We start from the raw sequence: 16,253 nt of genomic DNA on the forward strand, positions 1-16,253 counted from the left end.
CGCGACTAAGATTTCGGCGGCAAAAAAGTCTAAATTAATTACAGATTTCTTTATGCACCATTATTTTGAGGAAGTCACTATTTTGAGGAAGTGGCTATGATGCCTCAGGAGGGACAAACAACAGAACCTGCCAGGGTATTCAGTCATGGCCTCTAGCATTTCTTAATTAGCTATGGTGAAAAACGAGGCCAAATTAGGAAGTACAGTCGTCCATTAAATATTTGAATAGTGTGTTAATGCTTGGTTGGAATGAAAGCCTCCAGTAGGTTAAAACCTTGATAGTGAACACTAGGCCTTGTATTTTGCAATCGGCACAAGAAAGAGAGTGTTATGGTTTATTTGGGGGATTTAATATTTAAAACTCAAATATTTAATATTTAAGTATTAATGAGGATTAACTTGTATCAATCATTCACAAAAGCGTTTGGGGATTTGTGTGTAGGCCATTTGGTGTGAGTAAAATTAGGCCCTAAAATGTAGGCTTAAACACTAATGCCAGATAGATAAAAAATAAGGAAGGATAAAACCGATATAAATTACACAACAATGATGATTCATTTATGTATTTTTTATGTATTAGTTTCTCTTTATTCAACCAGACTGCCACCCATCCGCCCTACAACCAGACCACATTTCATTACCCTAAACCTTCCCGCCCCGTGGATATAACCACAGAGGTATTTTTCTTTACTGTCTACATTCTAGTCTTACTCGCCCCATACACTATTCACCTCTCCTCTCTTGACACTAACAATGGATTAAAACTGAGCAAATAAGAAATTAATCTCTGTCTTTGTTGTTGAGTGCTCCAACTCCTTTTTGCCTCAAATTAGTCCTTTTTAAGGTTTTTCTTGATGAGCCCTTGTTGTTAGAAGGAATTGTACTTTAGTACATTGTACAGTTCCATTGGCAACCATGAATAAAAGCAACTGGGATTCTGAGGTAGTTCTTGTTATGCCACATTCTTTTAGTACTTAGGTAATGAATGAGTTCCACCAGACAGGAGGTCACTTTCACTTTCACTGTCTGCAGCCTTTAAATAGCCTGCTGCGTGGTGCTTTTGCCATCATTGGTTTGCAGAGGATCCTTGACTGTCAGCAAAACTACGAGTATATGTGAGTATCAAGCCTGACTTTAAACTGAGTACTGATTTCCAAACCCACAGGTATTCAAACTCTTCACTGGTTGTCCTAATCCTGACAAATTGGCTCCATAAAAACTTGGCCTCTGGTGTCTTTACAAATGATCTCAGCGACCACTTTCCTATTGTTGTACTAAAGATACCAAACTGAACAACTCTGATCGTTGTAGATTTATGAAGACGTTAATAATATTTTTTTGCCCCAGGAGTTCCTTCGTGATCGGTATTCTTCAGAGTTTATCTATATCAGCTGCATTCCCGACCCTGATTTGTCTGTAGAATTGTTCTCATGTTCTCATGACACACACCAATAGCACTAACAAACCTGTACCTTGATATTTTGGACCAGGCAAGTTAGAGCAGGATTAAAGTACACACCTGTAGAACCAGTTACTACTGGACTGGAGCAGGAGATCCCTGCATTAGAATTTTGTCTTAAGATGCTGTCAAACTATTTACTATTTATTATTGTTACCGATCATTATTGGAATTTAAATGGTTTATGATGGCAAAATGTGTTGTATTTTGCTATTGACACGACAAGGAATAGCATCATAGAGGTTAAATAAGTATTAATGATGATGAACTTGTATCAACCATTTACTTTGTAGCGATCTTGTTAAGCCACTTGACCATGGACTCCCCAATGTGCCTCGTTAAAAACGCCGACGGAGAACTTCGCGTAGAACCAGAGGCCATCAACTACCTGATGGGACTGAAACAGAAAGTCGTAGTTGTGTCGGTGGTCGGGCTGTATCGCACCGGAAAGTCCTACCTCATGAACAAGCTGGCTCAGAAGAGAAGTGGTGAGAGACAATTATATCTTACTTAACAAACAGGTTTGGACATCATCTGTGCCTCAGTCTTTTTTGGTAACACTGTACATTAAGTTTCCCCTACTACTCTGAAACTACACAGTAATAACTGTAGAAACATAGTAGGACAGGGATTCTTGAAACTCGTACAATATTTGTATGGCAGGAAGACATTAACTGTGCTTAACCTCTTAGATTTAATGGCAAAATGTTGATTTCCGCCAAATTAGACTTACCCAAAAGTAACTGCCATTCATGTGTAATTAGATGATTCTGACATGCCAACACTTGGTATATTTGGAAAAAGGAGATCTGGGAGATTATAAGGAAATGATCAGAAGATAGATAGGAGTTACATAGTTCAGAATACACAAGATCAAGCACACACAAAATAATAGTTTATTTTGTATTTTGAAAGTCATCTTTCATTGACAAGCTATAAGTGAATTATTGATTCCCAGAGCTGGAAACACATCAGAAGGCATCCACATCATGTGAACAATGTCAGAAACAAAATGGGATTGATAGACCTAACAACTAGAAATGGGCAGATGTTTTAGTTAAAGGTGTCTGGTGTGGTCACGGGACGTTTCCAAGTGTCCCTAAACCTCTCCAAAGTGGCATATGTCTGTAAATGTGATAATTCCAGTGCTATTACATATCTGCAATCCCTAAATGCTATTTGTTCAGTATAAAAACACAATATCTACCATATTTCTACCATATGTTTTATTTTATTTAACCTTTATTTAAGTCAGTTAATGTTACCGATGTGAAATGGCTAGCTAGTTAGTGGGGTGCGCGCTAATAGCGTTTCAATCGGTGACGTCATTCACTCTGAGACCTTGAAGTAGTTGTCCCCTTGCTCTGCAATGGCCACGGCTTTTGTGGAGCGATGGGTAACGATGCTTCGTGGGAGGCGGTTGTCTATGTGTGCAGAGGGTCCCTGGTTTGAGCCCAGGTAGGGGCGGGGAGAGGAACGGAAGCAATACTGTTACATTAAGAACAAATTCTTATTTACTACGACGGCCTACCAGGGAACAGTGGGTTAACTGCCTTGTTCAGGGGCAGAACCTCACTCAAACTGGGGTGGTGTTATGGGGTATCCAGGGTACATTCAAGGGCCCTTTCAACCTTTCAAAATTGTCTGAATGTGGTATTTGCACTGCTTTTTCACTCTGGTTGTGCCTATAAGTTATTGTTCACTATTAAAACTACATTTCTACAACACCAACTTCTCTCAAACATTGGGGTGGTGTCGGGGCACACACAAGGGATATACAAATGGTTTTCAACCTCTCCAAAGTACAAAGTGCCTCTCCAAAGTGCCTGAATGTTTAGCCTAGGCATATCCAATGTATTGGCCCCACATACAAATGAACTGTTTACAAAAACAACATAAAAGCAACAGATATACATTAAAGAATATATCAACATGTCTTATCAAACACAAACTTGGTTACACATGTATCCTTCACTAAAAAAAGTGCAAAAATAGACATAAGCTGAACTATTTACAAAATGGCGTTCGTGTTTGTTTTACATCTCAGGTGTAGATGATTAGATTTCACTTTCACCGTAGCTTGTCGTGTTAGTCTTTGAAGGAGGCCCTCTCTGCCAGGAAACAAAAAGAGAACTGGCATTTCGGACAGAAGATCTGGCGTTGCACCCTTTTTTCCTGTCTGTGTTTAGTGAAATGCCTGCAGTTCTTTCTTTTTGTCTTTTGGCATGTGTGTTGGATAGTGGCACTCACTTTGAGTGGGAGGGGGGTCTTGTGATGGTTGTGAGGTTGCTTTGGGCCCACAATTCAGCCATTTCCCACACCAGCTGTTATCGGAAGGCCAACTGGGAGAGAGGTTGGACTTTTTGTTTTGGCCATTTGCTTGTGGAGAATGAAAACATTTACTGTAGCAATGTCCACAAAGTGGTAAAAAAAAGTCTTATACCACTTCCTGGTCTTGTGGAGGACCTGGTAGTAGCCTATCAGAGCATCAGATAGGTTGACACGCCCCCATGCTGGCATTGCAGTCCTTCACAGAAACAGGAATGGGGACATTCTTCCCTTTTCACCCTCCTTGAGACATGGTTGTTATTGAATGCCTTATGTTGTGTGGTGAGCATGGTTACTTCCCTAGTGTCCTTCTGTTTCACTAAAAGCAGCTTGTTGGGGAGGGGTGGCTCCCAAATGTCATCATTCAAATCCTCTGCATCCTCCACTCTGTAGTCAATTAAATAAACTGATTTATTGTTGTAAGACACACAGAACTAGAGTTGACTAAATTTACAAAACAACATTACTGTGAAGTAAAAACACCAAGCCTGAACTTTATCTGTACAGTGACTCACATAGAAGGTGTGAAGGACACACACAATGCCAACAGTAACACTTTGGAGACAAAGGCAGAGTTGAGACCCACAAACAAACAATGGCAATGAGAGTTTAGTGGCCTCTCCAATGGCCATGAGAGTTTAGTGGCCTCTCCAATGGCCATGAGAGTTTATTGGCCTCTCCAATGGCCATGAGAGTTTAGTGGCCTCTCCAATGGCCATGAAAGTTTACTGGCCTCTCCAATGACCATGAGAGTTTATTGGCCTCTCCAATGGCCATGAGAGTTTATTGGCCTCTCCAATGGCCATGAGAGTTTAGTGGCCTCTCCAATGGCCATGAGAGTTTAGTGGCCTCTCCAATGACCATGAAAGTTTATTGCCTCTCCAATGACCATGAGAGTTTATTGGCCTCTCCAATGGCCATGAGAGTTTTTTGGCCTCTGCAAAGTAACAAGGATGAAACGTAGAACAGTAAACAGTGAACTAATATGAAACAAAAGACAATAACTACTTTGGAATTGTATAATATTGACATTTGTTGTTACATAGGCCTATGTAAACTAAATCCAAAGCACAAAAAGCAGACAATTTACCAAAAACAAAATACATGTAGTAATTTAGCTATATAAAGTATAGTATATATATAAAGTCATGAAAATATTTTCCTTACAGATCCAAAAATGATCTTTCCCTTTGCTTTGAGAAAGAGAAACAAATAAATAAAAATCACCATGGTTACAATCATAACCTGTCATCTCCATCTCCCTTATTAAACTAAATAAATACTGCACTCTGAACCACAAACATATTTACTAGATTCATGATAGTTTTGTTAGACAAGACAAGGAACGTGAATTTTAAACATGTTGTTTTATTGGAATTTGCAGCTGTTGTTGGTAAATAATGAAATCTGCTGGCTTCTGAAGTTACTTTCTCAACTTTGAAAACCTTTTTAAAGAGAAGTCAAACTGAAATGTTCTCCTGTCTCTAATTTCTCCTGGTTAGTCTGTTGTCTGCAAAGGTTGTTACATTGTAACTACATAGTAATTAAAAAGGTAAGGTAAGGTAAGGTTCATCCACCTCTGGCCTGCTCGCCTCCCTACCTCTGAGGAAGTACAGTTCCCACTCAGCCCAGTCAAAACTGTTCGCTGCTCTGGCACCCCAATGGTGGAACAAACTCCCTCACGACGCCAGGTCAGCGGAGTCAATCACCACCTTCCGGAGACACCTGAAACCCCACCTCTTTAAGGAATACCTAGGATAGGATAAAGTAATCCTTCTAACCCCCCCCCCCACCCCCCCCCCTTAAAAGAGTTAGATGCACTATTGTAAAGTGGTTGTTCCACTGGATATCATAAGGTGAATGCACCAATTTGTAAGTCGCTCTGGATAAGAGCGTCTGCTAAATGACTTAAATGTAAATGTAAATGTAAGGTAAGGTGTTAAATAAGGAAGACACATCTCAGTTGAATGCATTGAGTTGTACAACTGACTAGGTTGCGTTTCAGATTATTTTGTGCCAAATGGAAATTAATGGTAAATAATGCATTGTGTCATTTTGGAGTCACTTTTATTGTAAATAACAAAATAATATGTTTCTAAACACGTGTACATTAATGTGGACCATGAAAACAGATAAATATTGTACCAATACTTTTTGTCCCATAAAATGGGGCAACTATCTCCCCCTCCCCCCTAGCTCTGGTCTGCAGTAGTTCTGGTCCGCACTAACTAACTCTGATCTAGGGCTTTGCTAGTTCTGGTCTGCAGTAGTTCTGGTCTGCACTAACTAACTCTGATCTAGGGCTTTGCTAGTAGTTAGCTAGTTCTGGTCTGCAGTAGTTCTGGTCCACACTAACTAACTCTGGTCTAGGGCTTTGCTAGTAGCTAGCTAGTTCTGGTCTGCAGTAGTTCTGGTCCACACTAACTAACTCTGGTCTAGGGCTTTGCTAGTAGTTAGCTAGTTCTGGTCCACACTAACTAACTCTGGTCTAAGGCTTAGCTAGTAGCTAGCTAGTTCTGGTCTGCAGTAGTTCTGGTCCGCACTAACTAACTCTGGTCTAGGGCTTTGCTAGTAGTTAGCTAGTTCTGGTCCACACTAACTCTGGTCTAAGGCTTAGCTAGTAGCTAGCTAGTTCTGGTCTGCGGTAGCTCTGGTCCAGCTCTGTAACAGTGTTATAAGCTGGTTTAATATTTATACTGTAAATGTCCTCAATAATCTCTGTTGATTTAGGTTTTGCCCTTGGAGCCACCATCCAGTCCAAGACTAAGGGCATCTGGATGTGGTGTGTCCCTCATCCTGAAAAAACAGACCACACCCTGGTGCTGCTGGATACAGAGGGGCTGGGGGACGTGGAGAAGGTGGGAGGTCAAAGTTCAATCTCTTTACAATCCACATTAAAGATTCACATTCCTTCATTTACCAACAAAGCACAGTGAACACATATCTGCACACTCATCATTTAAATGAGATGATTACTTAGTCAGAGATCCAATACATGTTGTGATACTTGTTTCAGGGGGATTCTAAGAATGATGCCTGGATCTTCTCCCTGGCCATTCTGTTAAGCAGTACTCTGGTCTACAACAGTCAAGGGACCATCAACAATGATGCTGTGGAGAAGCTTCAGTATCCTTTTGGGTTCAAATGTTTCTCCATTCTGTGGCATCTTGTGGACATAATCTGTTGTGGTATTTGATATGATAGTTTGTTTGTAAGACTTTTTACAGTCATTTCAGACATATTAGTGGTAGCCTAGCTAATTGTGATGGACATTTTCATGAATTTGTATGTATATTTTTAACATTATTTAATTGTAGGCTAGACCTAATCACTGATATGGTAGAGAATTTAAATGTTCATAATTCGCCAACTAAATATGTTCCATTTAATTAAATATACTATATGGAAGTTGCATATGTCGTGTTTATCAGTTCTACGTAGTAATTTATTTCTCTGGAAACTGTAAAGGGTTTGAGAAATCTCAGGATGCCGGTTCCCAGGATTGATTCTTAGCTTTAGTGAACATGAAGAGCTGGTGTTGACTAAAAGCAATGTCTGTGACTTTCAAACAAATGACGTTGCTGTGTCAGCTGAAATCTAAACTGAAAATTACTTATTTTGTTTGTTTGTTTTTCACTTCCCTGAAATTCAAGTCCCTGTACACAAACTGTGCATGACACTGACATGAGCTTTGGGAACTTCTGTATCAATCCTCAACCGGTCCTACAGATATGTGAACGAGCTGACAGAGATGATCAAGGTGAAGTCTTCCACTGACAATGAGGAGGAAGGAGAGGGCACCCAGTTTGCGCAGTTCTTCCCTAATTTTGTGTGGACCGTCAGAGATTTCACTCTACAGCTCGAGATCGACGGCAGAGAAATCACTCCAGACGAGTATCTGGAGAATTCCCTGCAACTCAAAAAAGGTGATATTGATTATTATAAACCAGGTAGTTTGAGACCTAGATGCTGATTGGTTCAAACAGCATTCCAGCTGTGTGTATATCAGACAATATACCACGGTATGATGCAAAGCGTAGCGTTATGACTATAACTACTGTTCCCTGAAGGAGTACAACAATATACCACGGTATGATGCAAAGCGTAGCGTTATGACTATAACTACTGTACAACATACTATGGGTAGTCACACTCTCGCGACTTCGGATGAAGGATCTACAATCACGCCTGATAAGGCCAATGAAGTCCTGGACTGGGAGAGATTCTTCCACCAATCTTGACAACTGTGTGTCTCAACATGGAGATGGGATACTTTTCATCTAACTCATATGTGGGAGACACAACACTTTGGACACCCGTGAACACTGTGGGACTCAGTTGAAAAACCTGTGTTCATGTGCCAAGGTTTGCCTAAAGCCTAGCCCACTCTGGGTACACAGGCTCCGGCGATCAGTGACGAGCCTCACTCGGTTTAGGCGGTAAGATGCGTTCCAACCGGCTGGCACCCAGCGCTGGAAGGCATGCATTACAAATAGACCTGGGGAAAAAGCCTTATCATGGAGGTTACCCTACCGACCAGTCATAGCTACTGGCGACAAAATACATTGTAACATAGCTGGGAATGGGACAGTCTGCTGTTGTAACAGACTGGAGCGAATCGTAATTTAATATAATTCCCAGGAATGAAAAGTGTTGAGCTGGAGACAGACAGCTCATTTGGGGGCTCATATGAACCACAGAGACTTTGTGTGGGATAATAGGGTGGTCGTGTCCAACCCTGCTCGTTCCCTCAACTCCACTACCAACAACTAATCACCTATAGAGACCATAACCTGTATCACTAGACACCAGAGGCCAGTGAGCTACAGGCAGGGATCAGCAATGAATCTCAGTAATGAGCCACCTATGGGGGAGGGGCGCCCCCTTGTGGACAAATACCCAACTTCTCACTCTCACCCTGGAGAGATTGATATAGCCCCTGAACCCCGTTGACACCGTGGAATGTGGGGTAACAAAGGGGGGAACATTAAACATAGACAAGCTTCCAACATACGTAGTGTTTCCATGAAACTGTATAACCTGCGTGAAGCAAAAAGGGCTCTGGCAAGGTAGCCTAGCTAACATCTTTGACCGAAGCAGTCTATTTAGAATAACCAAGTGACTTTACGCTACGTATTCTTAACAAGAGAGCTACCCCAGCAACTCCACCGTGGGCAGGTAGGACTAGTTAGTAATATGCAGCACTTGCTTAGTTATTCCAGTCTCAAAAGTCCAGGTAGGAAACGGTTTACTGGGGTGGGACCGGACCGTTCATCAACATGTCTGGGAAGAGAGGCAAACGGTGCTTGACAGAAGCAGGCACAGGCAGCGAGGAGAACCTACTGAACCTGGCTGCCCTCTCTCTTCAAGTAGCCTCACCCTAACTGGCAACAGAGCGCATAGGGGCCGGGTTGAGTCCCACAATCACACCGGCGTGATTTCAGCCCTTTTTAACATTGTGCGTTTCAGCTACATATGTATATTTTGCATTGTATTTGTTTATTCCTTCTGTATCCGCAGATGCCAACCATTAACTTGTGTGATTAATGGGGGCTGAGATAGAGAGGAGTTTGTGGACGGATCCCGAAAACGGTTTTCTCACAAAAAAACGTCTGTAATGTCCTAACAGTTTGAGCTACAGACTATTATGACCCTAAAATGAAAAGATGAGACACTCACAAACACACACATGTAAGCTACACAAGAGTCGTTAGAAAGTGAGCGTTTCTTCTACATAGAAGATCATAGGAAATCCCAGGTCACAGTGTCTATAATACTGTAAGGGGTTCTTCTACATAGAAGATCATAGGAAATCCCAGGACATCGTGTCTATAATACTGTAAGGGGTTCTTCTACATAGAACATCATAGGAAATCCCAGGACATAGTGTCTATAATACAGGAAGGGGTTCTTCTAGATAGAACATCATAGGAAATCCCAGGACATCGTGTCTATAATACTGTAAGGGTTCTTCTACATAGAAGATCATAGTAAATCCCAGGTCATAGTGTCTATAATACTGTAAGGGGTTCTTCTACATAGAAGATCATAGTAAATCCCAGGACATAGTGTCTATAATACTGTAATAAGATCACATAGTTGCTTTCACAAACTCCAAACTCCACACAGTTGTCACTGAGTAGTTGTATATTTACTTCCCACTGAGCAAACAATTTCCTGACTTACAGCATTTTTATGAATTTATTTTTTATCAGGTTTCTGTTAAGTCGGACCGTATTTTTATTTATTTTTTACATTTGAAATAAATCTCACAAATGCAACTGTTTATGTCAAATTGTTGTTTTACATCCTGGTTGTCCTGAAAAGAACGTGGTAAAACACTTCAATGTGACGCTAAATATAAGATCAAGCAGATGAATGAAACAGAGGCGGTCGGTGACGTTGAAGATGAGGGAGGAAGATTCTTTTTTTTCATGAGCATGGCCTTATTTCTATTACAGCATATTGGATGACTGTCATTCATATTCCATTCACCCAGTTTAATTACTTCTTCGGGATCGGTGTCCCTTCCACAGGACGGTTGAGCTAACGTAGGCTAATGCGATTAGCATGAGGTTGTAAGTTTTTCCCAGGAGACATATCTGATATTGGCAGAAAGCTTAAGAAATGTTTTTCAACAGAATCGGCGGAATGAATACAGCCCTGATCACACGCAAACACTGTTCACTTTCATAGCAGCCACATACAAACAGCATGATCACTTTGCTCATTTTATATATATATAAATATATTTCATTCTCACGTCTACACGCTCTCCACCTGTCACCATTTTCCCTTCACTTGTAGACTTCAGTGCACAACGCATCAGCTGTCTGTGACCAGACAACAACAACAAAAATCCAAGCCAAACCTTCATATCATAACCGCTAACTACTACACACAGTCTACATCATTGTCACCACATTAGCTAACATCATAGTCAACATAGCTAATAGAAGTAAGGTGTTACTAAACCCGCTACATTCATACAGTAACGTTACAGTTAACAGTCAGCAAGCAGTTTAGCAGTTAAACCGGCGGGCCCCGGTGGGAATAAATTAGTAAAACCAAAATCTTACCTTGGAAGAGTTCCAGTGTTGGATAGACAATCAGCTAGGTAACATAGCATCACTCGCTGTTTGAGCCGGTTGTTTTAGGCTAAACTAACTAGCTACATTCACTAGCTAAGTGAAAGTAGAAAAAATACAACAAAATATACACTCTCTCTATCGCTTCTCCTTCATTTTTAAAGAAATTAATTTGTTAAAATCTGTGAAACTATTGTCTTTCTCTTTGAGTCAATTACTCACCCTACTTCATACACTGCAGTGCTAGCTAGCTGTAGCTTATGCTATCAGTAGTAGATTCATTCTCTGATCCTATGATTGGGAGGACAACATGTCAGTTCATGCTGTAAGAGCTCTGATAGGTTGGAGGAGAAAATATATATTATTGGGACATACCCAAGATCTGCTTGTACTACAAAATCCACTAATGCCAATGTTATCTTTCAGGTTATGGTAAAAAGATCAGTGAATACAACGTTCCACGAGAGTGCATCCGGAACTTCTTCCCCTCACGCAAGTGTTTTGTGTTCCCCTCCCCTACAACTCCTGACAACATGCACCGACTGGACTCCATGGACGAGGCTGAGCTTTCTGAAAGCTTCAGAGAGGTCGCAGATACTTTCTGCCGCTTCATTTTCCAGGAGAGCCGTATGAAGACTGTTATAGGGGGACACACATTGACCGGAGAGAGTGAGTCAGATATCTACCTACAGTACAGTATGTGAAAATGGATACAATTATTGATTCTAAATTGTATTGTGCACTAAATTCAAACATTCATATTTTTCCTCACACCTGTCTGATTGCAGTGCTGGGGCACCTGGTCACCACCTATGTGGAGACCATAGCCAAAGGCAATGTGCCCTGTCTGGAGAATGCAGTGCTGGCCATGGCTAAAATTGAGAACCAGGCTGCTGTGGATGAGGGCCTGGCGGTGTACCAGAAGGGAATGGAGGATGTGAAGGCCTTATTCCCGGTGGACATCAATCAGCTGTCAGAGAACCACCTTCGCTCAGAGACCCAGGCCACGCAGGCGTTTATGAAGCGATCCTTCAAAGACGAAAATGGGGAATTCTTGAAAGCTCTTGCGGTATGGATCATCCTTTGAGATCTGTGCCTGGTACACACAATGCACTTTTAACATCGTCAAGGCCGTTCAATTGAAAAATTATTGATTAGCTTATGCAACAAAATGATAATCACCAGTAACAGTAACACCAGTAGGACCCAAGGACACCAGGTGGAATGTGACCAAGCAGTGCAATTCCTCAATCAATTAACTTCTAGAGACAAAAGAACACTACTGTGAAAATCAGTGCTCAGATTTGATTTTTAATCTCGGAGTAAAAATTACACTATATTGAATAAAAGCCTAATATAGATATGGAGCAAAAATGTAAATCTTTTTCAGTTCATACCAGGGTTCACATAACTGAAGCTAGTATCAGCTCATACCGGGGTTCACATGTCTGAAGCTAGTGTCAGCTCATACCAGGTTTCACATGTCTGACGCTAGTATCAGCTCATACCAGGTTTCACATGTCTGAAGGTAGTAACAGCTCATACCAGGGTTCACATAACTGAAGCTAGTATCAGCTCATACCAGGTTTCACATGTCTGACGCTAGTATCAGCTCATACCAGGTTTCACATGTCTGAAGCTAGTATCAGCTCATACCAGGTTTCACATGTCTGAAGCTAGTATCAGCTCATACCAGGTTTCACATGTCTGAGGCTAGTGTCAGCTCATACCGCGGTTCACATGTCTGAAGCTAGTGTCAGTTCATACCAGGGTTCACATATCTGAAGCTAGTATCAGTTCATACCAGGGTTCACATGTCTGAAGCTGGTGTCAGCTGAAGGTCAATCTGACCTTGTATGCTTTAAAATGTTGCTTCTTAGAGAACATTCTGATCTACAAGGTGTTATTGTATCGAGATGGACTTACAGCTGCTGTGTTTCTCATGTGGTGTATTCTGTATTCTCCAATGTTAGCATCCGCTAATAAACATTTTCTATAACTGTCTTTCTATAATTGTCCTATCTTTTATCATATTCTACACACCTGATTCTGAAAATTCCCAATAAATCTTTCAGGAGGCCATTGGCAACCACTACGCCGACCTTTTCAAACAAAACAACGATGCCTCAGAGAAGAAGTGCAAGGCCCTTCTGGAGAATCTGTCTGCTCCGATGGATCAGGGGATGAAGGAGGGGACGTACGCCACACCGGGAGGCTATGTTCTTTACTGCAATCACCATGACAACATAGTGGCACAGTACCGGGCCGAGCCCAACAAAGGAGTCAGGGTAAGAGCTAGAACCCAAACAACATCAACAACGTAGTGTATTAGAGAATCAAAAACATCCATCATTAGTCAGTAATGACCAATTTTCAACTAATTTCAGTCACCTGGTTACGGTTTGAATCAAAATCAATGCAACAACCTATAAGGCCTGTTTTCTGCAGGCTGAGGAGGTTCTGGAGCAGTTCCTGAAGGGAAAGAGTGCAGAGTCCAACTCCATCCTGCAAGCTGACAAACAACTGACTGAAAATGAGAAAAAAATCCAAGGTAAGCCACACCTCAATCTTTTTTACTTCCAATTATAAAATAATAATCTACTGTTGTAGGTTAATGTTCAGAAGATGCAAACAAGACCGGTGGCCCCGCCCTAATGCCAGGCCCCGCCCAAAATGACAACTTCTAAGTATGGAGTAAAAATAACCAAATATATCCAAATTGGATTGTATTATTGGTGGCCGACTAGAACATATAAATGGCAGATTTGACAAATAAGCATTTAGTTAGTATCTACTATTTTGAAAGAAGAATTAAAATCAAAGCAAATCATATTTTATTTACAGAGCCTTCAGAAAGTATTCACACTCCTTGACTTTTTCCACATTTTGTTGGGTTACAGCCTGAATTTAAAATGGATTAAATTCAGATGTCTTGTCACTGGCTACACACAATACCCCACAATGTCAAAGTTGAATTATGGTTTTAACATGGGATACGAATTAATTAAACATTACAAGCTGAAATGTCTTGAGTCAGTAAGTATTCACCCCTTTTGTTATGGCAAGCCTAAATAATAGTGTTTAACTTGATTTTTGAATGAATACCTAATCTCTGATTTACGATTTGCGGGATGTCTCCTGGTCTGACAAACAGCGCAGTAGCTCTGCCCCTTTCCACCTTCTGATGCAGATCGGTGACATAGGTGGATGTGGTGGATTGAGACGCAGCCCAATGCAAATATACATATCTCTAGCTTTAACTGGCAGATTTTAATGGGATTTTTTTATTTTGTTACTTAGATTGACACACTGTTGTGCCAATAGACTCTAGAGGGTTTTAATGTGTGTGAAACTGTATGAGAAAATGAGTTGTCCAGTATTCCTAAATATTTATTTCTCTCCTTGGCTCTTCCAGCTGAGAAGATGAAAACAGCTGAGCTGGAGCAAGAGAAGGCAGCATTGAATGAGCAAAAAGCAGAGATGGAGCGCACCATTGAGAACATTGGCAGGGGCCAGGAGAAGTACTTGAAGGAGATGAAAGAGAAGATGGAGGAGGAGAGGAAGCAACAGCAGCAGGAGTTCAACAGGACCCTGGACCGCAGGATGCAGGAGCAGAAAGATCTCCTGGAGATGGGCCATAAGGAGAAGGCTGAGCTAATGAGGCAAGAGATCGAGGAGATAAAGAAGAATAATCAATTGGAAAGGGACGCCAATACCCAGAATCAGAAGGCTCTGCTGGATGACTACAAGCAGCAGGCTGAGGAACAGAACAAAAAGATGGAAGCGTTAATGTCAGCGCTCAACAATAAAACACAGGCCCCCGTACAAGTTGTTGAACGACTCTGTATTGTAATGTGATCTACTCCCCTTCACTACTCCCCTCACTGCCTGACTATGAAAAGTAAACTGATATTGAGTCTTGAACCGTTGAAGTGTTTGTCTTCTATAACCATCATTGTGTTTATCTCTCCCTGCTGGTTATCTATGAGTTTGAACGTCTTGAATATCTATCTGGCGTTCTTGGCCGCATGAGCCTGGTTCCTCTCTAGGTTTCTTCATAGGTTCCTGCCTTCTAGGGAGTTTTTCCTAGCCACTATGCTTCTGCATTTCTTGCTCTTTGGGGTTTTAGGCTGGGTATCTGTAAATCACTGTGAGACAACTGTTGTTGTAAAAAGGGCTTTAAAAAATAAATGTGATTGATTGACCTTTTGTGAACCCTATATCTTAGTTTAAGATGTCGTAGGCCCTGCAATCAAATGTGTGCTTTATGTCACCTGGGGCCACATGGCAAATGGCCCAAAACACAAAGAATCTTGTAGGGGCCAGTCCTCCCTTCCTCTGTCAAGAGGACAAAATGTCTCTCTGTTACAGTACCCAGATGAATGACTATTGAGATGTATGTTACAGTAATATCCATGTTTGGTATCTACAGTATCTGAAACGTGTCCTTGGAGGAGAACTTGGATGCCATTCACATGGATCTAGGATCTCTGTATGCTTTTTGTTTATCCTGATGCCCAGATATGAAAAAGCTGGACCATGATCAATGTGGGCCCCATCCACATTTTTAAGTGTTTTGGAAAACAACATACTGTACACTTGGTTTTATCTGCATTAAGTACCAATTTCAGATCAACAAAGATTTTCTGGAAAGCAACAAATGCAGACTGTAGCTCTTGTTGGAATCGGCTAAACTTTGAACATTGAGATATTAAATGAATGATAGGAAATGAAAGAGACTGGGTTATGTTAGAAGTTAATGGTTCTCAGAAGAAAGAAGAAGGCTTTGGAATGTGTTTGATGGAGGAGAGGAGAGCAATGTGTTGATACAGGGGAGACAGATGGACATCTGGGTATTAGATGAACGTTGAGGTCAGGAGGTGAGGACAGATTCTCTTAAGAGAGTAATACATGTTTGGAATCCTGTTACCCTCTTTATTAGCTTCCTGTAGAGCCATAACATGTAAGGATTGGAGAGAAAGGGGAGTGTCTTAAGTAGGATGCATATAAACTGTTAAGTCTGAAATCTTTTGCTGTCTGTTTTCAGCTTTATAGAACCTTTGGGAAGAATAAACTTGATTAAAAGTTCTCTAGTGTCCGTGGGTTATTTACTCTGAAAAATAAGAGCCCAACACTCTGAAAGAGCTTGGTCAACCGTGTGTCACGGTAGTCCTCCTCCTCTTCATCCGAAGAGGAGGAGTAGTGATCGAACCAAGGCGCAGCGTAGTGAAATGACATGATTTATTGAACACGACGGAAAAACAAACTAAACTTGCATAAACAAACAAAACAAATAAACGATGCAGACAGACCTGAACGACGAACTTACATATAACGTGAAGAACGCAATGAACAGGAACAGACTACATAAAACGAAC

General features: G+C 41.2%; 1 protein-coding gene across 1 annotated transcript; it reads left to right on the forward strand.

The window, feature by feature from the left end:
- The first annotated feature begins 1,062 nt into the window (after positions 1-1,062).
- Positions 1,063-14,743, forward strand: LOC120063721 (guanylate-binding protein 1-like). The gene is made up of 10 exons (XM_039014016.1): positions 1,063-1,115; positions 1,753-1,947; positions 6,518-6,645; positions 6,804-6,913; positions 7,517-7,713; positions 11,302-11,544; positions 11,664-11,944; positions 12,951-13,163; positions 13,324-13,426; positions 14,291-14,743. The coding sequence occupies exons 2-10, from the start codon at positions 1,776-1,778 to the stop codon at positions 14,731-14,733; spliced, it is 1,890 nt and encodes a 629-aa protein (XP_038869944.1). The 5' UTR covers positions 1,063-1,115; positions 1,753-1,775; the 3' UTR covers positions 14,734-14,743.
- The last annotated feature ends 1,510 nt before the right edge of the window (positions 14,744-16,253 follow it).

This window comes from Salvelinus namaycush, chromosome 19 (assembly GCF_016432855.1).
Source record: "Salvelinus namaycush isolate Seneca chromosome 19, SaNama_1.0, whole genome shotgun sequence".
In the NCBI taxonomy this organism is placed as follows: Eukaryota; Metazoa; Chordata; class Actinopteri; order Salmoniformes; family Salmonidae; genus Salvelinus; species Salvelinus namaycush.